We start from the raw sequence: 25,204 nt of genomic DNA on the forward strand, positions 1-25,204 counted from the left end.
AAGAATCCTAAGTCCCTGGCAGGATTCAAACACAATACCGTAAGTCCCTGGCAGGACCCGAACCCATTGTGGTGAGGGGCAAGTTGTTTGAAGTCAACGACCTTAACCAGATGGCCACGGATGGCCAATTGTGTACTGTAAAAAGGGAATCAGTATTAACTTTCAATTTGCTGAATTTGTATAAATAACTAGTGACACAGTGCAGACCATGTGTGCCAGCTCCTCTTTGTCGGCACTGATCACATAGGTATAATCTTTAATATATATTCTTGATAACAATTATACACTTAACTTTAAACCATTATAAAACACCATACCTTGCTGGACACACCAGATAAGTTGCTGGTAAAGCTCATCCAATAATAATGTATGTAGAACATCATAATATTGTGTAAACACATCTATGATGGCATATAGTGCGTGGTTACATGTTGTCGTCATCCATTCAGATTTCTGTAAAATAAAGGAAAAGTATTTAATTTATAGTCTATATGGCTTCATTAACAATATGATAAAGAAGTTAATAAACCTACATTCACTAAAAACACAGCCATTTTTAACTATAGTGTCCAAAAAATCAGAAATACCATTCAACCATGAAATGTTTATCCTGTCATTTGTGTTCTTTTAATTAAATTCATAGAAAAGTGCTGAGTCATGGTTTGCGGTTAGAAATTACAGAAAATATAAAGTTTTATAGCATTTTTATTGTTTGCGTTCAAAATAACCAAATTAAATGCACCATCTGCTTTATATGTAACTATAATCAAAATTTTTGTAAACATGTATTCATAACAAGAGCTGCCGGTCAGACAGTGTGCTTGACTATTTCTAGTGTTTGACAGTAAAACAAGTGCCTGGATAATGAAGAATTTTCTAAGTTCAAAAAGGGCCATAAATTTTTGAAAATTTACAATTGTGTTATAGGCCATGAATAGTGACCTCCTTATATGTTTTCAAATAGGTTTGCCAAGTTTCAACTCATTCCCTTTAGTATTTTTGAAAATACCAACTTGCATGCAAAAATTTAGCCAAAGTGTGATGCTGACGCCACACCTATAATAGACCTCCCTATTCTTCCAAAAGTCAAGCTAAAAATAAAATTACAGGATTACAGCTTATGTCTGAAAAAAGTAACAAAAAGAAGAAAATAAAAAACACATAGAAATTGTTTTTTAAACACAGATGCCCCTACATTACACTGTTTTGTCAGTCTCCGAACATACAGCAGGACACTGTGACGAAGGACAAAGTAAATCTATATACCCAACTCCCTACACCCCCCTTCAATTAGTGGGGGCATAACAATGAAATATTTTATGTTGTACATAATTATACACTGTATTTAAAACTATACACTTATAAAAGTGTGATTACAGCATTATTTGCATTCTAGTGTTATAAGTCTACTGTTTGCATACAATATGCTACAAATAGTTCTTAATTATAGCAAGGCATTATTCTAGTGCTTAGTGTTAGCATATAACTGATTACAATCTTATACATACATATGTACTTGAATTAGTGTCACTATTTGAATATATTATACCTTGAATAAATAATATTATGCACCTTCTTTAACTATTTTAGTGTAACAAGCCTTTAATAATATAATTTTCAAGGTGATGCCAGAGGTCAAAAAGAAATATAATGTGACCATCTGAGCAGCTCACAGTATCTTTTTATCAGTGCGAGAAAATTTAATGGTGTATAACCGCATTTTTTTTTTTCAAATTGCAAATTATACAAGTTAAAAGCTGATTTTTTTTAGAACATTTTACTTAAAATTTTAGTGTATATGCTTTATAACTTCTTTTTCATACTGTTCTAAGAAATAGTATACAGTACTTCGAACCTAATAGTATTAAAAAGATTTGCTAGTTACTTTAGTTATTAGCAAGTTATTTTTCACATATCAGTATTCATATTTAGCTTTTATATATTGTGCTTGCATAGTGATGCCTTATCATATAAGCAAATCAATGTTGGACATGTAGATGGAGAGAAGAAAAAAACAAGAGCACCGCATGCAGTGTTAATGCTCGTCCGTTAAAATAATCACTTTTGACAAAAAATCTGAGTTAAAAAGGGGCATAACTCTAAAAATATAGCTATCAATATTTTCAGAATTATGCTCCTTGTCTAACCACTGATTCTTGTAAAGATAAGCAATTATTCCAAGTTTCATGTTGATAACTTTTGAACTGTGTTTGAATAATAGGCTACATCAAAGTTTTTGCATGGCAACACAGATGAGGCAGCTATCAAAATAGCTCAACATTTTCTTTGAGATGAGCTACAAATTAAAGTTTTCACCACATCCTTAATGTGTGAAATATGATTGTTTAAAATACATCATAAGACATGCTCATAGTGCTTGTAAAATTTTTTAACAGTAGATAATCACAAATTTTACACCATATTGTGTATGAAAAGTTCTGCTTTACACTAAGCAGAAAGACTTTGTTCCTACAATATCTATTATTTTTACTCATTCAGTTAAAGAAAATAAATTAACGAATACCATTTCTATAAAAATTTCAAAAATAAACATTTTAATATCATGGTCTACCTTAAATCTTTACATCTCTTTTTAACAAACATGACTGACCTATAACCTGCTTTAGTTCATATATGGACTAGTTCCGCTTCCATGTAAAGGAACAATCCATTTTCATTTGTGGGGATATCAGGATGTAAATTTGAAGCCCGTCATCCGACAGTATCGAGCTTGGTAAGACTACACAGATGTGCAGGCTTGCGTGGCTCTATACTAGTGGTAAAGGGCTAATCACTTTTGACTTCAACAGGTCAAGAGTTAAAAATATCCCATCGTAAAAATCACTTGTTCCAACACTATATATATGTATGTAACTATATATAGGTGTACTAATACAATTCTACTCTAATAATGATGACACAAGTCAAAATATACTGTTTATATACACTTCTATTGTGATACAATTTCAGCTTTTCTGGTTATAATGTTTTATCTATTTATACATAATGTTATATCCAAGTATATATTTGTTTGAACTATCTCCTATTTTCTTGCATATCAGACAGGATTATCTACCGTTTACACCAGTGCTAGAAAACCCTGTCTTACATCCCCCATGTAAGACAAGTTGCGTGCTTTAAATGACGTCATTGCCGCCTGCATTTTATGAATGAATGACGTCACTTAACCGTTATGAATGAAGTTGTAAGTTCATAAGCTATTATAAGAAAAAAGTGCTTAATGAGAATATCAGTTTTCGTAGTTTCTGTTCTGGAAATAATTGATATCTAATATGCAAGAAAAAGAATCAGGAATCAAGTATCTAGCTCTCGGGTAACTGTTAAGAGGTAACTCGGCAGAGCCTCGTTACCACCTTAAACAGTCACCCTCGAGCTAGATATTCGGGTCTGTACCGGCAGCCGGTATAAGATTCTTAAAATCTAGTTAGAAAGTAAGATCACTGAGGCAGTAGATCGGTACAATATTTCAACTTAAACTTGATATTTGATGGGTTCTTATTGGAATTTATTAACACAAGCTTATCACTGAAATTCACAAATCAGATTCTGTTAAAAAAATTCTTGTAAAACAAATACAATTGGCAAGTGTTATTAAAGCATGTGTCTTGCAATACATGTATATATATATATCACTCATTCACTTCAACTTTATTTCAATGAACAAATTTCATTAGAAGTTAATACATTTACTTAATGTTGGACTTATAATTCATTTTTGGTGTTACATTCCAAATTATAGTTGTAACAAAAAGAAAACTAAAAAAAAGTATTTCAAAAAAGTGTAATAACGAAAAAAATGTATTTTGGTTAATAAAGTCAAAAACTTTTCAAAAAAGATATATTAACATAATACATATTGTTCTAATGCAATTTCTATTAAACCATGTAAGAATATAGCCTACATTCCCCTACATACATTCTATGAAAACTAGTTAATACAAACTCATGCACTATCTTATTTTGTTCTCAGAAGTTCCATCTTTTCAAACTTAGAATTCTAACTCAATATTTGAACAGTTACAAATTGTATAATATAAAGTCTCCAAGCAGATTAATTGCGTTTAAAAAGATGTTGTTTTATTTAACACAACGTTTCTTTTTGCAATACTCTATGAGCTTCATTTCAAGCTGTTTTCTGTGAGTAATTTACAGGCAAATTAAATATTGTTAAGTATGCAATAATTGAATTGTACATGTTGTTCGAAAATTTTTTATATTTCATATATTTGTTATCTAGCATAAAGATACAAAAGAAACAGAAAGAGAGAGAGCTAATGAGTGAAAAAGTAGCAGAAAGTGTGTTATGATGTTAGATCACCAGAGTAACTTACCCAGCTGATTTGTTGACTCGGGGTCATTTCATACTGAGAGCAACAATAAGTTTACAATAGTTTCTGTTATTTCATACATATTATATTAAATAATACATGTGCTGCAGAGATGTTTACTATATTGTGAACAAGAATGTTATGAAGGTCACTATGTCGCTCACCTTTTTCATTTTTTACATTGTTTAAAATCAAACTGTATCTATATGAATAAATTCCAGTTGTACTGATCAAGACAGATGCTGGGTGCCTTATTTGTACATTTTTAAGACATTATTTCAGGAATATAAAAGACATTTGTATTATAAACACCAGCCTTTCCCCACCCTGATATTTGTCTTTATATATGGACTCCAACCCCTTGCTTCAAAGTCAGCCATCTTTGTATGATCTACTCAAATTACTATGTACAATGATACACTGACTTCCCTTACTGTTGATGAGCAGTATTTTCATCCATGAGAGTTTGTTAATATAATGTCAAAAGGACACATAAAAAATGTGCTACACTAAATGCCAACATAAAAACTTAGTTCTTATATATTTGCAAAGGTGAGTTTTAATCTTTAGTATTGTAAACATGTGCCTATTCATACTTTATTTTTTTTTAGTTTCTAGAAATAACTATAAAACATGTGCTGTTAAAACAATGATAAAACATTCTTTCTCTTAAGTTTGCTTTTAAAATGTGGCCACAAGATTTTTTTCTTATCTTTTTTTTTCCAGAAACATTCATTGTGCATATAAGAATAAAATCAAAGAATATTTTATCATTGTTATACAGCAAGTATTGTGCAATATACTATATTTGTATTTTCATACAGCCAAAATACTAAAAAATAAGTATCACACTATTAAAAAGCAAGAAAAACTTAGAGTTAAATAGAGGGTAGCCAAACCATGTGAAATTTTGGTATACCTGCACACTCTGTTAAAACACTCGGGTAACATTTAAACCGATGTTTTACTTATTTATAGATTAATAACTCCAACAATAGATAAAACTAGAACTATCACTAAATGTGATTAATACCCCCACAAGTCTGCTTCGGAAATGAGGATGTTACTAGTAACAAAATACCTTGTTTTATTATAGAATTGAAACATAGAGTTATGGTTGAGGGCAATTAAAGATAATTGTGGTTCATGTATGTTGCATTTCCTTTCAATTGAATTACTCTGTAATAAGTCCAGAAAGACAAAGAAAAAGAACAAAGGGCAATAACTCTATAAATACTGAAGATAGAGTTATAGTTCTTGTGCACTGCACTTCCTTTAAATGTCCTTGACAACTGTATGAAGTTGTACTGAATTCCAAACAGTAGTTTTCAAGTTAAGCTCCGGACAAGGAAAAGTAACAAAGGGCAATAACTCTGTAATTAGTCAAGATGGAGTTATGGTTCTTGTGCACTGCACTTCCTCTTATTGTGATTGACCATTGTATGAAGTTGTTTTGAATTCCAACCAGTAGTTTTCAAGTCATGCTCTGGACAAGGAAAAGTAACAAAGGGCAGTAACTCTGTAATTAGTCAAGATGGAGTTATGGTTCTTATGCAGTGCACTTCCTCTCAATGTGCTTGACCATTGTATGAAGTTATAATGAATTCCAACAATAAGTCTTCAAGTTATGGTCCGGACAAAAGAAAGTAATGGAAAAGTAATAAAGGGCAATAACTCTGTAATTAGTCAAGATGGAGTTATGGTTCTTGTGCACTGCACTTCCCCTTATTGTGCTTGGCCATTGTATGAAGTTGTTTTGAATTCCAACCAGTAGTTTTAAAGTCATGCTCTGGACAAGGAAAATAAACAAAGGGCAGTAACTCTGTAATAAGTCAAAATGGAGTTATGGTTCTTGTTCACTGCACTTCCTCTCAATGTGCTGGACCATTGTATGAAGTTATAATGAATTGCAACAATTAGTCTTCAAGTTATGGTCCGGACAAAAGAAGTAATGGAAAAGTAATAAAGGGCAATAACTCTGTAATTACTTTAGATAGAGTTATGGTTCTTATGCACTGCACTTCCTCTCAATGTGCTTGACCATTGTATGTAGTTATATTGAATTCCAACCATTAGTCTTCAAGTTATGGTCCGGACAAAAAAAAGAAGGCAATGGAAAAGCAACAAAGGGCAATAACTCTGTAATTACTTTAGATAGAGTTATGGTTCTTGTGCACTGCACTTCCCCTTATTGTGTTTGACAATTGTATGAAGTTGTTTTGAATTCCAACCAGTAGTTTTCAAGTTATGCCACGGACAAGGAAAAGTAACAAAGGGCAATAACTCTGTAATTAGTCAAGATAGAGTTATGTTTCTTACGCACTGCACTACCTCTCAATGTGCTTGACCATTGTATGTAGTTATATTGAATTCCAACCATTAGTCTTCAAGTTATGCTCCGGACAAGGAAAATACAACGGACAAAAAAAAAAGCAATGGAAAAGCAACAAAGGGTAATAACTCTGTAATTACTTTAGATAGAGTTATGGTTCTTGTGCACTGCACTTCCCCTTATTGTGTTTGACAATTGTATGAAGTTGTTTTGAATTCCAACCAGTAGTTTTCAAGTTATGCCCCGGACAAGGAAAAGTAACAAAGGGCAATAACTCTGTAATTAGTCAAGATAGAGTTATGGTTCTTGTGCACTGCACTTCCTCTCAATGTGCTTGACCATTGTATGTAGTTATATTGAATTCCAACCATTAGTTTTCAAGTTATGCTCCGGACAAGGAAAATGCAACGGACGTCTGGACCGACCGACCGACCGACCGACCGACCAACCGACCGACCACCGGGTGACTCCTATATACCCCCCCAAACTTCGTTTTTGGGGGTATAATAATAAGCACACTAGTGTGTTGAAGAATATAATGAATACAGCTTAGTATTTCAAAGCTATCTTAAGATGTGGAATTCCCAATCTGTTATCTTCTTCTTTACTTTTTCTTTACAAATTTACAAATTACTTTCAAGAAAAAAACATTTATAAAAATATTCTATTTCCTTTTATTAAAATGAGACAACAGATTGACCCTGTAAGTACTGCAAAGATATCAAAACATCACAAAAGTTCACCTCCCTGTCTTGTACAAGTCCAGAAAATAAAAACAAAAATGCTTCAAAGTGTCAGTCAAAAACATACAAACAAACAGATATACAGAATATACAAGCGATTAGATTCAAAATCAAAACACTACATGTATAAATCAGTGAAAAAAGTCAAACAGAAAAGAAAGTTACACTCAATCATGGGATGATAAAACAGTGAAAGTTGGTGTGGAATAAAAAGGAAAAACATTCCTGGCAAAGAGTAACAGTTCTGAGGACAAAGGAAATCAAAAGATATAAGATATTCACTCCAATGCCTAAAACATGCGATAGAAGATGATGTAAAGTGATTTTTGTTCTTCATAATGAATGAATAAACAAGAGCACCGCTAGGCGGAGCATTATATGCCCGAAAGTGTTTTTTTTTTTAGTAAAGATGAAGCATTTGTAAGACATGGGACTAAAATAAAGTATTACCTCCTTCAAATAACAATCCTCCTTTGAAGTTTCAATATTGTGGTCCAAATGGAACTTTAAGTTATGTCCCAGAAACTGTTTTCAATTCTAAGGTAAAAGTGACCTTGACCTTTGACCTTGTGACCCCAAAATCATTAGGGGTCTTTTACCCAATATGGACAATCATACTATGAAGTTTAAACACAGTAGGCCAAATGATACTAAAGTTATATTCCGAAAACTCTTTTCAGTTTTAAGGTAATAGTGACCTTGACCTTGTGACCCAAAAATCAATAGGGGTCTTCTACGCAATATGGACAATCATCCTATGAAGTTTGAATATTGTGGGCTAAATGGAACTAAAGTTATGCTCAAGAAACTGTTTTCAATTTCTAAGTAATAGTGACCTTGACCTTTGACCTTGTGACCCCAAAATCAATAGGGGTCTTCTACCCAATATGGACAATCATCCTATGAAGTTTGAACACTGTGGGCCAAATAGAACTTAAGTTATTCTCCAGAAACTGTTTTCAGTTCTAAGGTAATAGTGACCTTGACCTTTGACCTCAAAATCAATAGGGGTCTTCTACCCAATATCGTCAATCATCCTACAGGGTGTCCGTTTGACCCTTGAAATGACTCTTTGACCCTTCAAATTTCCAAAAGGCCTGATTTGATCCTCAGGATTTTAACTGGAGGGTCAAATTTTGTTAAAATCATGGGGATTTGGCCTTTTAGTCGGTAAACTTAATCAAAATGACCCTCAGGATTTTATGGCTATTGAACACCCTGATCCTATGAAGTTTGAACACTGTGTGCCAAATGGAACTTAAGTTATGCTCCGGAAACTGTTTTCAGTTTTAAGGTCATAGTGACCTTGACCTTTGACCTGTGACCCCAAAATCTAAAGGGGTCTTCTACCCAATATGGACAATCATACTATGAAGTTTGAACACTGTAGGACAAATGGAACTTAAGTTATGCTCCGGAAACTGTTTTCAGTTTTAAGGTAATAGTGACCTTGACCTTTGGCCTTGTGACCCTGAAATAAATAGGGGTCTTCTACTCAATATGAACAATCATCCTATGAAGTTTGAACACTATGGGCCAAATGGAACTTAAGTTATGCTCCGGAAACTGTTTTCAGTCTTAAGGTCATAGTGACCTTGACCTTTGACCTTATGACCCCAAAATCAATAGGGGACTTCTACCCAACATGGACAATCATCCTATGAAGTTTGAATATTGTGGGCCAAATGGAACTTAAGTTATGCTCCGGAAACCAAATTGCTAACGTTTTCAGTTTTAAGGTCATAGTGACCTTGACCTTTGACCTTATGACCCCAAAATCAATAGGGGTCTTCTACCCAATATGGACAATCATCCTATGAAGTTTGAATATTGTGGGTGAAATGGAACTAAAGTTATGCTCCGGAAACCAAATTGCTAACGGACGGACAGACGGACGGACGCCAGGGGGTATAACATAATATGTCCGAAATTCTTTCGGGCATATAAAAATAGATCTCCCAAAATATACAATAGGAAAAATAAACAAGATAAACATATCATTCCTCTATAATTTTTTAGACATTTGTTTTCAACTTTCATCATAAAATCTGATATTGTAATTGTAACTATCTAGTCAGTGGTTTCTCTCCTTTAACTGGCAAAAGGACTTAACCTCTTGATTTTGGGAAAAACATCACTAAAATCGCTAATTTAGGAAGTAAAAAAGCTGGTGTAAAATTAAGATTTTTTGGGAAAACTGCATATTTTAAAGATTGCTGTCTATGCTATGACAATATTGAATACTTTTAACTGTTGACATTCAAAATAATTCATAATTTCGACTAACTAGAACTTTAAATTGACACATCAATTTATTAAGTTTTCTCTTTCAGTCCATCTGACCATTACTGATATTTTTTTACAGATTTCCAAACTTTCACTGTTTTACATCTCTGACAGGGTTAAAGTATTATACTAAAATAAGCAAATTAGTTACCTGAACATAATAATCATCCTAGACAGAAAATATATCGTGTAAAATAATCACATTAATTATAGCATTGAGTAAGAGTCACATATTGTGTATAATAATCACATATTGTGTAAAAATAGTCACATGTTGTGTAAAAAAATTGGACATATTGTGTACAATACTGACATATTGTGTACAATATTCACATATTGTGTAAAGAGCCTCATATTATGTAAAAACAGTCACATGTTGTATACAAAAGTCACATGTTGTATACAAAAGTCACATGTTGTATACAACAGTCATATATTTTACAGAAATAGTCACATATTGTATACAAAAGTCACATGTTGTATACGACATAAAGTATAACTGAAATGAGGATAGATACACAACATCACACAATATTGTGACAATATGTGACAATTGCATTGATCTTAAAAATGTAATATTCCTTTCATTATAATGTGATGCATCCTTAAACTAAACTAAATCTGAACTGTCCTTCAACTCAATCTGGAATTTCTTTCAACAATAACCTGACTCTGTATAGCAACTAAGTCAAGGAGAGAGTTTCTAAAAAAGCTTCTAGCTTTCTACTCAATCCTTTTTGCATTTTATTGTAATATATTTAGTATATATATTTGACTGAAATAAAATATTGTTTACACCAACCTGACTCTCTTTAAACCATAGTTTGAAATTTCAGTACTTTAAATTTCACTCCACTTTATCTCATCATTTATATAAGCAGACTCTCTTGTTTTCATCTAATTTAAAACGTACAATTTTTTTTTTGAAACTATTTTTTTGACATTACATGTTAAACAGTTAAATGTTAAACAAGATTTAAGTCAATTGTTAAAATGCACTCAAACCCCATTCAAAATTATAAAAGAAACATTCCAATTAAAAAATCTTGCTGGTGTTAAAAAAGGGTCATTCCAAGAGAAAAAAGCAACAAAAATACGTGATTCATAGTAAAATACAATGGATGAACAACTTTCAAAAATTCCATACCAGTTTCATACCATTTGCTAAATTAAGCCTTATTACACAATGATAAAACAAATATAATAACTTACTTCATTTTGCGCTTCTGGCAATTTCATGTTATCAAAGATTCTAAAAACAATTCGGAACAAGTCTCGCCACCAATGGGGCTCGAATGATTCACCGTAGGTCTTCATTATCTCAAACATCACTGTTAGACCCCTGAAAATAATATACAATTTTTATTTTACATTTAAATCCTTTTTTCCCTCTTTTTTTTCAAACTTGAATATAAAATGAGATTTGTAAACATGGAGGTAATATTTCAAAGATGTTTTTACGATACCTATCCACACTGATAATAAATGATTCACAATCAGTTGAGGATAATCAGGTGCTATCCAATGGTGAACAGAACAAAGGGTCAAACTTTATTCTGTTTTATTGCCTGATATTAAAACCACTAGAAAATAACAAAAGAAATGGCAATTTCCACCTCCCCCACCGTCTCAAAAATTGACCGTTTGTGGTATTGTGAGACTGATAGAAAACAACCCTTGTCGAAACTGAAAACTGTAAAGACTTCCCGTCAAAATGGAGCCAGGACAGCCTGAACAGCCGTGTAGTCTTACCAGACTATATACTGAACTAACTTCCAAATATTTATGTTGATCCATAAAATTTAAAAAAGGACTTTTACAAAATGGAATCTTGACATGTTCATTAAAAAATTTCAACAAGTTAAGAATTGATGATGTCTTGAAAAATTTAAAACAAAACATAAAGCGTTGTTAAAAAAGTTGCTAAATATCTTTGCCATTTGTAATAAGTATGTGTTTATTTTAAAAGTTTATTATTACCAGCACCAGATATTGAGAGTGGTGGTGTAATAAATCTACAACATTTTCTACATAAAACAGTCCCCATACACGTGTATTGTACAACCAGTCCGGTTAAACTTTGCCGATATTTCGACTCAATTAGTAAGTAACTATTAGATTACACCTACCTTGTTCTTACATCAAGTTTACACCTATTTATCACACAAGATAACTCAAACAATACAGGGAACCAGCCCTTCACCCAGACACGATCAGATTCTGGTACGTTCAGATCATCCCCAGTGTGCTCTTTGAACATCTGAAACAAAAACAAAATCCATAAAATTTCATAGAGATCTAGAGTGTAAGACTGTAACTTGTTGAATACATGTATATAAATTTCGAAAACTGTACGTGACATTGTTTTCACATTGTTACGGTCAATACTCAAGTTTTTACAAAGTGTGTTTCTTTTATTTAATGAACATGTAAATCATATTTATTTAGTAAGTTTTAGTAGGACAAACACGGTTAAGGTCATATGGCAACTTTGGCAATTTACTGGTGGAGAAAGACATTTTGTTCCCCTTCATGAATTGTTTTAGACACAAGGTTACACTAGAGAAGAACCAATGAGGTTCCATAAGCTACCTGGATACCTTCCTTAATGGACATTCTTAGTTTTTGATATAATAAAATGTTCGGTAATTCATGTAAAGTTTAGTATTGATCCCTTAAGTAAGGGGGAAAATATAAATAAAAGAGTTCTGTTTCTTGTCTCCAAACTCCAAAACTGGATGTAGGTATGTATGAATTCCTTTTACTACATGTAATATGTATTATATAATTTTGTAAATTATCATATTTTGAAAAGGCAGGCAGTCTATAGTTGGCAGTTAGATAAGAGGGTCAGTTAGAAACCCTGTATCAGAACTACTTTTTTCAGCCTTATCTTCCTGTTGACATGCTAGATAGCTTATTCTTTCTTTTTTTCACATATTTTTTCACATATTTTTTGTCACCTTAGTTAAGTATGTATACATAACAAACCCTAATTTCACCAAAGAATACCAAATAAAGTCACAACAATAAAAACCATATATTAAGAATGCTTCTCAAAGAGTGTTAAGGCTAAAATACACAACACAGCAAAGAATAGAGTAAGAAAAAATGTTTGAAGGTATGTAAGTATGCAATCAATAGGCCCATTAATCTACAAGTGATATCACTTCATAACAATAATCAATCAAAAGTACAAGAGGGCCATGGTGGCTCTTTATCGCTAACCAGAGTTTATAGATAAGTAAAGTTCTCTCTATAAATATAATAGGAAATGCAACCCCATAATTATGATAACATTGGTAGTCAGTCACATAATGAATTATTCCTGCTTAATTATTTAGAAATCTGACCAAATGATTTTACCACTTTATCATTCACATACATAAGAGTGATCCCATCCCATTGTAGCCATGTTTAAACTTATCATTTTTTTTAACAAAATTGGAAGATGGTCATCATTATTTATATGAGATAATATCAAATTGAAACTAAGTAATTTAAAAGATCACTTTCAAAGTTGTCCGTACATAGTTTTTTTGAGTGGACATATTGTGCTTTAAAGTTTTACCTTTTGGTTGCCAAGTCAACAAAATGAAATTTCTTGCACAACTTTGAAAAGGGATCACCCAAGGGATGGACGGACTAAAGTTGCTCATCTGAGCACACTATGCTCTAGTGAGGTAAAAATTGAGTCTGATGGTCAGATATTTGTAAAAATAACGTAAGAGAAAAACAAAGCAATTGATAAAAATATTAGGCATTCTACAAGTTAAAGTAAACAATCTATAAGAAAGGCTACACATCACTCAAGATTTATCCTTTATCAATTCCAATATGTTTAACTTCTTAACCTTTTGATCACCAGTTAGTAACTGACAAAGAACCAAAGAAGTTGGCAATCATCATGCAGTTCCACAATAATTTACACTTTCAGCAGCACAATTATACCATTCTTTATCATGAAAATCTTAAATATATCAAATATCAAATTCAAGAAGCACGGCAATGCATTGCAATTTTCAAAAAAGTCAATAGTGCAGTGAAAAGATTTAAGCAATCTGATTGGTTAATTTTAGATATAAAAAATGTTATTTTGTCGGGTGCGCAAAGTCCTAGGGATTGTGTACAGCATATTGGAATTATATGGATTTTATTTCATCTAATTAAGAGTTTATCTTATGTATAAATCCATGCCTTGTAATGCACATATGTGTAACAAATACGGCAGCATTTCTGTAGGCTATTAATCCATTATATGTGCATTTACTCAGGCAATATTTATACGAGAATAAAACAGTAGTTTAATATGGAATTAGAGCCACCACATTCTGTAAAAATTTACCAGAGCATAATCCATATCCTTTGTATTGGCTTCAATTTCTAAATGTATAAATCTCTGAAAAAATACCATTTTTATCGACAAGATGGTTGACATGTCAAGAACACTATTATTTATTCATTCTTTATATTAAGTGAATTAAAAATTGTAACAAGAGATGACCATAAGCGCACTCGACTATTTTCAGTGCTCAGTGCCTAACAATAAGAAAAGGGGCATAACTCTTCAAAAAGGTAATTCAGAGTTACAGGACCTGTGCCCATCATGTAATATAATGACAGAGAACAAGTGTGTAAAGGTCAAACCCACAGTCCTCTGTAGTTTTGGAGATAACAACTTGCACCCTAAAACTTGAACGAAGTGTGACGCCAGGGTGAGTACAATAAATCTACCTATAGTCAAGCTAAAAATTATTATTTACTACATAGATTATTTATATACAGTATTGCACACATATACTATACAAGTCAAAAAAGTGCAAGCCAGATAGCATAACAAACTATGAATATATGTACGTAAAAATTATAAAACTGCCACGTTGACCTTGAGAATACATTATCAAATCTAACCTTGACTCCTTAATCAATTGACCTTATAACTTTAATATGGTAACAACCCTTTATAAAAACATAACATTCAACACAATTTTTACAACGGACATGCAAATACATTTATCAACACACAAAAGGTAACTTACATGGGGTTTTTCTGCCACATATTTTGCACAGTTACGGATCAGTCGTATAGCCTCCATGCTGGTGTCTGGGAATGCAGCGTTACACGCAAACTCTGATAGACACTTGACAGCATCTTGGAATGAATCCATTACAGCCGCAAAATGTTTGTCAAAAACAGATGCTAAAAAAACAATGCAAAATTCATATATATCATAGTTGGTTTTTCTTTTCACAAATTTTAAATGAAAATAACTTCTTTTAAATAAGCATTGAATACTTCCTATTGATTTGACTTGATTCATATATACACATTCATAAAACTTTAATTCTTTTATGGCTTTTTCTTTTCATGCAAATACTAGTTTGTTGTGCTTTAGCCTAGAATACTAGATGCTCAGTCACTCTGGCATGCTTCTGTATTATCATAATCTTACAATGTCATTGCTAGGAAATAATCCAAATATGTAAATATAAATTTTAAGCAATACAGGATATTCAAGTTTTTCTATAAATCCTTTATATTTATAGAAATAAAAAAGCTTGAATTTTCTGTTTATCATATAAAGTTTTATCTTTTTGACATTACAATCTTAAAGACTTTCACTTAAATTTCGTAGACTGGCAGATTAAAAAAGAAAGTCATCTGGCAAGACACCAGTGAAAATACGAAACAAATAAATTTTTACAGTGAAAATATAGAAAAAGAAAACACGCTTTTTTTTTTTTATCAATATTTCTCAATATTTCATTTATAAGTATATAATAAACACATTTTATTAAACATATTGAACATACATATAATTTTGCCGGTAGTTTGGAATGCAAGTTCTACAATGCCCTCATCCTGATCGGAGGCCGCCAGATGAAACACGCTGAATATATTCTTCCAGCCAGATTTTATATTGGCTGCCTGCGAGTTCACCATCTGAGCCACACATCTCACAACCATGTCACGTATAGTTGGTGACCTTGAAATAAAATCAGGAATCAATTATTAATAGCTTATTTCTTGACTTTAAAGTAAATGTGAACATGTAAAGATGTATTTTTTTATACATTTACAAATTGCTTATTTATTTTATCAAAACTAAATTTTAAATATAAACTTCGAAGGCGAAAGCAGTAATGACACAGGAATATTGGTATAAGTGGGAGGAAATAATCTGTCGTATTTAGCAAATTTAAAATGATTATATTTAAACTTGGTAAGCCTTTATGCACAGCCTCAACTGTTTTTACTTCTTTTTAAAACTAGCATCATTCCTTGTGTACTAGTGACGAATATTGAGAGTCAAAGCAATCTGAAAGAGTCATACTGTCTGGAGTGTACATTCCTTGAAGGCTACTGGCCGCTAGTCTTTGTAGTCAGATCCCCACCTTTCTTATACATAAAATATAATCTTTATTTAAATTAAGTTCCGACATGGGAGAATGACAAATCTGAACAAAGTCCTTTACTTAAATTTATAATATCTACAATTTACACTTCACTTACCTATTTCTTTTCATGATATGTTCAAAGGGCCTGAGAAAATCTTTCTGGAACCTGAAGTTGGCAAATTCACCTTTCTCGATAAACTTCATAGATAACTGCCGCAAGGAATCAATTGCGAAGAAGGCAATATCTTCATTCTGGTTACATCCCACCTGAAAATTGGTTTCATATATATATAGATAACTGCACATTGTATGATGCTTAATGTACATTCCAGACTTTTCCTACTTTTAATTATTTGAAACTGTTAATATTAAAGCTTTGGGTATGATTTGCCACTATCACCTGCATAAAGTCAGGCTGCAAAGTCATTAAATCTAACCATACCTTAAACAAGAGCTGTCAGTAGGACAGCACACTCGACTATTCCAAGTGCTTGATAGTAAAAGAGCCTTGATAATGTTAAATTTTTTAAGTTCACAAAAGGGCTAATTTTTTTTTATGAATTCATGTTATAGGCCTTAGAGAGAGTCTAATTATAAAGTATTGGCTTGACTATTCGGAAGGTAATGTCACAAGGGTGTTTTATTGAGTATAATAATACTAATTACCTATGAATACATAAATTTGACAGAAAAGGTACAAAGGCTTGTTATTAAGATGTTTTATCAAGTAAATCATTGCTTTATTATTATGAATGCATAAAATTGTCCCAAAAAAGGCACAAACCCTTCAGTAGTTATTGAGATAACAGCTTACAAGCAAAACTTTACCATGAATTTCTAAGTTGAAAAAGGGGAGAAAAATCAGCCTAAATGCAAGACAGAATTATGGATCTTTGTCAGTGACCTACATATATGACCCTAAATGCATATGTGAAATTCTAAATAAATATCTTTAATAGTTATTGAGATATGTAAAACTTGCATGTAAACATTAACCAGGAGACTAAGTAGAAAAGGGGATATGAATCAGCCTTAATGCAAGATAGAGTTATGGAACTTGGTCAGTGACATACAATTATGACCCTAAGTGCATGTGTAAAGTTTCAAGTAAATATCTTTGAAGACCTTTAACCTTTAACCAAAATTTCTAAGTTTCAAAGGGGCAAATAATTCTGCAAATATTGCAGGCAGAGTTATGCAATTTTGCAAACTGATGTACATTGTTACTATAAAAAAGTATTTTAAATTTCAATTGAATATCTCAAGCAATAATTGAGATATTTGACTTTACAAAAAAACTAACCAAAATTTCTAAGTTCCAAAGGGGCAAATAATTCTGTCAATATTGTAGGCAGAGTTATCCAACTTGTCAATCTGATGTACCTTGATACTATTAATAAGTATTGTAAGTTTCAATTGAATATCTCAAGCAATAATTGAGATATTTGACTTTACAAAAAACTTTAACCAAAATTTCTAAGTTAAAAAGGGGCATAATTCTGTCAATATTATAGGCAGAGTTATCCAACTTGTCAATCTGATGTACCTTGTTACTATAAATAAGAATTGTAAGTTTCAATTGAATATCTCAAGCAATAATTGAGATATTTGACTTTACAAAAAACTTTAACCAAAATTTCTAAGTTAAAAAGGGGCATAATTCTGTCAATATTGTAGGCAGAGTTATCCAACTTGTCAATCTGATGTACCTTGTTACTATAAATAAGTATTGTAAGTTTCAATTGAATATCTCAAGTAATAATTGAGATATTTGACTTTACAAAAAACTTTAACCAACACAGACGCCGACGCGGACGCCGACGCCAGGGCGACTACAATAGCTCTCACATTCTTCGAAAAAAACTATTGGCTTAATTTTAGCCTTTTGATATTGTTTAAATAACAATGCACAGTTCAAAACATGGCAAGTCCATTGCCAGACTTTAGCAGGATAAAGTTCACTCAATTTTGCTGAACAATAAAAACAAGAGCTGTCGGTAGGACAGCAACGCTCGACTATTCTTAGTGCTTGATAGTAAAAACAAAATGCTTGATACAGTTACCTCCTCCAATTTACAGGTTGGGGTGATGATGGTGAACAAGTGTGCAAAGTTTCAAAGCCATATGTCCATGGACTTTGAAAATATTTGAGGTATTACAGAAACTTTAAGGTAAATTCTAAGTCGAAAAAGGGGCATAATTCTGTCAAAGTGCTTAATAGAGTTACCTCCTCCTGTCTACAGGTTGGGGTCATGATGGTGAACAAGTGTGCAAAATTTCAAAGCCATATATCAATGGTTTTTGAAAATATTTGAGGTATTACAAAAACTTTAACGTAAATTCTAAGTCGAAAAAGGGGCATAATTCTGTCAAAATGCTTGATAGAGTTACCTCCTCCTGTCTACAGGTTGGGGTCATGATCGTGAACAAGTGTGCAAAGTTTCAAAGCCATATGTCAATGGACTTTGAAAATATTTGAACTATTACAAAAACTTTAACATAAGTGGTTACGCCGACGCCGACGCTCGGGTGACTACAATAGCTCTACTTATTCTTATCAAATAGTCGAGCTAAAAAGTAGCTACAACACTAGAGAAGAATATAAGAACTACTTTTAAGTGATATTAATTTTACATACATATACTTAAAAAAAGGTTTTTCTTACACAAGCTTTTCTGTGAATTTAAAAATGATCCGCATCTGCAAGGATCAAATTGTTGAATGAATCCTTGATATTTAAATATTTATTTTTTGTATTCACTTCAGTAATTTGTTAAAATCATAGAGTCATGATATTTACCTTATTGAAATGGTCGCCAAGATACTGCCATATACGGGACCACTGTAGCCTGATACGTCCCATGTTGTAGTAGGATATCTCGACAATCTTCGTAAGACTGAACATTCTAGGTCGGCTATGGTTGGCTAATTCCTCTACTGACACCTGACACAGCGCCTTCACAAACTCAACTAAAAAGATGACAGTAAAATATTAACAGATTGGAATCAGGCAAAAGTTAGTTTTTATACAAGTGGATATTTCCGTGTGTCGAAAATTTAGCGAATTTACAATTTCAGACATTTCGCATGAGGAAATATAAGCGAATTATGCAAGTGTAGAATTCAATAGCATAAATTAGCATTCTTAGTAATAAATTGTTTCCAGAGTAGTTTCTAATATTAGTAAATAATGATATATTTGACATACCTATAGCATCTCCATCAAGTTTCACTGATCCTGTAAAGATTCTATCAACAGCTACCACGACACTTTGTGAACTTGTTTCACCCATAGTCTCCTGGAAGTTGGCCAGCGTCTTAGAGCCAAAACCTCCTTTAGCAATGGCTACAAAAAAATTTGGTCAGAAATTTATAAAACATTCAATAGATTCCTTACTCCAAATTCATATTATAAGACATGAAAATTTAGAATTCTTAATATAAAACAGATTTCTAAATAAATATGCTGAAACTTTTACTTGCTCAAAATGGATGAATTTTTTTTTCATTTTCCTCGGGATAAAAAATTTGAGTAAATACACAAAAATAACAAGTGTCATATTCCCATACTGCACATGTCCTACTCTATACCATTGTGTTAAAACAATAAAGGATGGAAATGTGATATTCATTGTTACTAATAAATATTGCTCATAGTTTTCTTATTTACTATCAGAATTAAGTTGATACATCATATTTATATTTCTACAATCTTTACGACAGGTCAAGGTCAAGTCATCCTATTTACCAGGGATAACTTGTTGACCTGGTGTGATTAACTCTGGAGGGTGTGTTTCTACAGAGGCTTGCTTTGCTAGAAAGAAATGCCTTAGATGCAACTGTCAATGCATCCTTCAACATCTCCATTACTTTCTGTTACTTAATCACATGTCATTAAATTCATTAAAAAAGATTAAAAGATATTTCTATTGCATTATATCAAAATATTTATTGAAGGTGACGGAAAAAAATCAATAAAGCAACAAATGATGAAATAGTATAAAATGACAGCATAAGAAGTCACCACTAATGAGGGTTTAAACACCGGACCAACAAGTGCGCAGATATTCTTGTCCTAACGATTAATTCTATTCAACAGCATAAATGAAATAACTATAACAAAAGAAATGTAACTTACCTTCAGGATCAAAAGCCTCTATATGATAGGCTGTACCACCATTAGATTTCTCTCGTTTATGTGACGGGATATATTTGGTTTTGACTGATGTCCCAATTAACTGAGCCAGCTCTAGCTGGGATATACACTTTAATACCTGTAAAATAAACATTGCATTGTGGGTAAAGTTAAATAATAATACAAGCATCACTTTAATATTTGCTTTATTTTCTAATTTCTATATGAAAAAACATATAAATAGAAAGAATAACTTTAATTTTTTTAAGTAAAAAATTTAAAAATTTGTTTTTCTTCTATCATAAAAAAGATTAATTTCATTTATTGTCAGTGTAAAAATACCATTTACAAGTTTATGAATTCTTTTTTAATACAATGAAAAATACTAAAATATATAAAACTCAATCTTGGTGTACCAAACTTTTCTTAAATGTGAATGCAATCATTAAGTGCAAGACATAGAATTCATGACAGTTTTATTGCAAAATATTCAATTAATGATAACTTACTCAGTATTAAACAATAAATAGAAATACTATCATAATAATAATTATACATCCTGTTTGACTTGTTCAAAAATTACTGAAGAAAGACAACTCTCATATTTAAGTTTCTTAAAAAAACTAGTAATATCTTAAAGAAAAGTCACTGAGGTCTTATCAGTAATTTAACAGTTATCTCTAATAAGGAGAAATATTGTAAGTGGAAGCATTTTCTGAAATATTTATTTCAATCAGCATATAAGTACAGCATAATCACCAATTTAGTATAACATGTCATGCCTTGTTAGTAAATAGAATAATTAAATATCTGATATTCTTTTTAACAATAACAGACCTGTCTGTTTTAGTTCATGAAAGAAAACTCATGTCTACATGTATATCAGTGAGATATGGGCTAAATCACACTGTATATCACTTACTTATTGAACTCATTCTATATCATTCACCATAATATTTCACAGTATATCATTCACCATATATCTTTCACAGTATATGATTTACCATATATCTTTCACAGTATATTATTCACCATATATCTTTCACAGTATATCATTTACCATATATCTTTCACAGTATATCATTTACCATATATCTTTCACAGTATATCATTCACCATATATCTTTCACAGTATATCACCCACTGTATCTCACAGAATATCATTCACTGTATCTCACAGAATATCATTCACTGTATCTCACAGAATATCATTCATTGGATATCAGAGTATATCATTTACTGTATCTCACAGAATATCATTCACTGTATCTCACAGAATATCATTCATTGGATATCACTAACTGTATAAAATTCACTTAGTATCAGTCAGTGTATACAACCCATTTTGTTTCACTCACAGTTATTCACATGTTATATATAACTCACTGTACATAACTGCGAAAATGTTAGTTTCTTAATAAAATAACATGAAATATAGTGTATTTGTTTTTCTTGATCTGGAGTATATTTTACTTTGAAGTGAAATTCACTGATATATTTCTATTTATCACTTACGTATTTGAAATATTTCACTTCTTAAAGAAAATATAACCCATATGTAATCAAAATAAACAATTTTCTTTATGTAACTACATGCATACATATATCTATAATTACCTCTAACCACGATTTGCCCAGATAATTCCCATCAGTATGTGCAACAGAGATTAGAGTTTTGATTGTGTCTATATTTTTAGTTTTCATCTCGGTTATCGGAGAAGCTGCGGTCAGCAGTGTGAATCGTGCGAGTGCTTGAACATATGCGTCCCGTTCCAACTGTAAACATACGTCACCAAACCATCATGATTATTGTTATGTTAAATTTTATTACAAAACCAACATAAGCTTCTGATGCAATAAAGCAAATAATTTTCTAAAAATGCTTTGGCATTTTTAAAAATATTTTTAGGGGTGGAAAAAATGTTTTTGTCAGTCATTAGAAAATTTTATTTTGGCTGTAAGTCTGATTTATCATTAAGAGAAAAGGGGGATAAAGACTGTTTTCATTTTCCGCACCAAAATACAGTACCACCAAAATAAATGTAAGGTCAAGCTGACTATTCATTTTATCAAATTATTTATGTAATGAATTAAAGTGTAATTTTACATGTATTGAACTGACAGTAAAATTTAGTCAGACATTTATTTTATTGGTCTAAGATGTTTAACAACAGAAGCTTATGTACATGTTTAAAGTCTATTACAAACCCCAGTACATGTATATTGTCTACAATTACCTACACAACCATATTACATAATTCCCAACAATTATATATCATATATTCAGACATATAAAAAGGTAATTTACTTGATAAAATTCTGATGAAATCTGTAAATCAATATTTTTATACATATATAATTACACCATAATTAAAATTAAACAAAATTTAGGTTCTTGTCCTATCTTTTCTTTTCATGTTTAAGAAAAGTTTTGAAAGTGTAAAAATACCTTTGACCTATTTAACAGCATAATTAAATACAAATAACGCATCAGTACAGTGTAATTACATGGTAAGAAGATGTATCTAAAGTTGTAATTCTTTATATTTCTGAATTATCAAACTATAAATTGCTTAAGAGAAGCAGTTTTATGACTGTTGTACAATAGTGGACCGCAATTAAAATCGTAAACTTTAAAACTCATTTCACTTATAAGAAAAGGCAAATCCTATCTAAGCAAAAAGTACTTAACAGTTGACACGGTGCTTGTAACATGTTAAGATAAAGGGAGACAATTTAAAGGAATCATTGGCTTACAGTTATCTTATCTTGACAAGTGAAGAAAATTTATATCACATACAGAAATAAGATTATATTTTGATTAACAACGTGAAGCAACATAGAAAGATTGTGTCTCACTGATGAACTCTGAAAATTTAAAAGGGAGAAAATTTCAAATTTTATTTAAATAACGAAACATGGAAGAGTTATCTTACCTCCATATGGAATATACATGAAATACGTATGGCACATCGGATACCATCTAGACAAAGAGAGGCAATTTGTGAATTATCACAGTCCTGTAAACCGATACTAAATGCTGCCAGAAATGGTGTCCACGCCATCTGTAAAATATACAATAATAATTTTCACACTGACACAAAAAATCTCCTTTATCTCTTCAACTTTGGAACTAATGGAAGAGTTCTACCCAGATACAGACTGTAGAAAATGGGTCAAAGAAAGAAAAGGCCGGTTTGCATTTGTATACCAAATATCATGAGGCTTTGATGTTACAAAAAATGTTGAATTTTACGAAGCTCACACACCATTTTGGTCACAACAAGAGTGACTTCAAGCATTACCAGTGAACAAAGACCTGAATTACTTGTCTATGAGTTACTTCTATCACGAAAGGACAGTAAACTTTATATCATGGACTTTTGTCCAGCAAGGTGGGCAGTTTTTAAACATTGAACATATTCAACAGTCAGTATTGTATATCAAATCAGGATTCAAGTTAACAACAATGAATGGCAACCAACTGAAGTAATGCAACTTTAACAACATTATAGTTCTTTGTAACAGTGTTGTTCGTGGGAAATTTATAATAATAATAATATTCAAGTAGACAGCCAAAACTGAATACAGTATCATTAAACACTTTAAAAAATCACAATATATCTTCATTTTTAAAATTTTTCCTTTATTCCATATTTTCATATTTCAATGTATTTTAATTTTAGATAATACAATACTGTTCTGTTTTTATGTATTTCGCAGATGTACAGACAAACACAGTAAAAAGTTTACCTTAAACATAGGTCTGACATGTTCCTGGTGTTTTGCACTCATGAAGTTAGATTCAACATGGCTGACACTCTCCATGAGAACCTTGGCAGCCATTGCCATGTGTTCCATCTCTGTGTTATACAACATACGTCTATGTTTGTCACTGGTGATATCCCCTGTAATCATACAGTCAAATCATTAACTGAATGTTAATAACTATGACCTGAACTATGAACTAAAAATAACTTGAGAGGACTATGAACTATATACAGCTAACCATGAGAGATACATGGCTTAACATGAATGTTTGAAGCTTTATTTTGTTTTATGGTGCACCAACACAATTTAGGTTATATGGCACCGAAACAAGAAAGGTGATTTTGGCTTACCTCAGGTGTTATAAACTTTAAAGAACACCGGAATTCAAAACCACCCCACTTGCTGGAGCCAAGAGATGCATAGACTCCAGTAATTCAAACCCATTTTATTGCCTCTAACTATCATGCAGGGATAAAAGGTGGCTGCAATTCTGATGCCTTAACACTTAACGGCAACCCATCAGCCACAAGAGGGAAAGAATTGAAGCTATGAACATTTTCATTATTAACAAACCCACGGTTCAAGTTTTTAGTAACATGGCAATGCCCCAGCTTTCAGTGGAGCAGAAACAAACCCAATGTGTTATACCAAACGCAAGCAGACAACTGACACTACTGAAGTAAATGGTATCTTTCCAGTTCATTTCTTGTTGAGATGGACCTTGTGATACAACTAAGTGATTACTTTTTAAGAACAAGCTGGGACCTCAGAAGAACCACTATTCTTCCATACGAGAAAACTGAGGACTTAACAACACTACACACTGAGGACATACACACTTACTGTGAGAAAAAGAGGACCTCTGTACACCTATGGCTTTCATTTTGATTTCGTTAGATGCAATTTCATCATAGATGGCAGAGAGATATTCCTCCGGTAAATCTTTACTATCATTTATCCCTCTGTTCATCTTTATATACTGTTCTTTTGTCATCTTGTTCTTGTCCTTAATCTGTAAATAGCATATATAAATAACACATCAGAGAAGAAAGTTCTTAAAAGAGATGACATGGGAACAGGTAATCTTATTGGATAAGTGCTTTCCATGTTATTTTGTGAAAAATAAAATGCAGTATAGGAACATGGTCAGTACTGAATGCTGGTACTTAAATTTTGAGAAAAATGAACC

General features: G+C 31.9%; 1 protein-coding gene across 1 annotated transcript in view; it reads right to left on the reverse strand.

Annotated features, from left to right (window-relative positions):
* Positions 1-317: 317 nt before the first annotated feature.
* The window catches only part of LOC132741626 (brefeldin A-inhibited guanine nucleotide-exchange protein 1-like), a gene marked incomplete at its 3' end in the record, with an annotated part of 57,499 nt that continues 32,612 nt past the window's right edge, over positions 318-25,204 (reverse strand). The window contains exons 21-35 of the mRNA XM_060729834.1: positions 24,859-25,027; positions 23,998-24,152; positions 23,181-23,309; positions 21,862-22,020; positions 20,248-20,383; positions 19,318-19,455; positions 18,910-19,079; positions 16,225-16,376; positions 15,525-15,697; positions 14,750-14,910; positions 14,056-14,109; positions 11,840-11,970; positions 10,923-11,052; positions 9,862-9,879; positions 318-453 (exon numbers count right to left, since the gene is read on the reverse strand). Coding sequence (XP_060585817.1) covers positions 318-453; positions 9,862-9,879; positions 10,923-11,052; positions 11,840-11,970; positions 14,056-14,109; positions 14,750-14,910; positions 15,525-15,697; positions 16,225-16,376; positions 18,910-19,079; positions 19,318-19,455; positions 20,248-20,383; positions 21,862-22,020; positions 23,181-23,309; positions 23,998-24,152; positions 24,859-25,027 — 2,011 coding nt within the window. The remainder of the gene's footprint in view (positions 454-9,861; positions 9,880-10,922; positions 11,053-11,839; positions 11,971-14,055; positions 14,110-14,749; positions 14,911-15,524; positions 15,698-16,224; positions 16,377-18,909; positions 19,080-19,317; positions 19,456-20,247; positions 20,384-21,861; positions 22,021-23,180; positions 23,310-23,997; positions 24,153-24,858; positions 25,028-25,204) is intronic.

Source organism: Ruditapes philippinarum, unplaced genomic scaffold, assembly GCF_026571515.1.
Source record: "Ruditapes philippinarum isolate M1 unplaced genomic scaffold, ASM2657151v2 ctg592_1_1_1_1, whole genome shotgun sequence".
Taxonomy (NCBI): domain Eukaryota; kingdom Metazoa; phylum Mollusca; class Bivalvia; order Venerida; family Veneridae; genus Ruditapes; species Ruditapes philippinarum.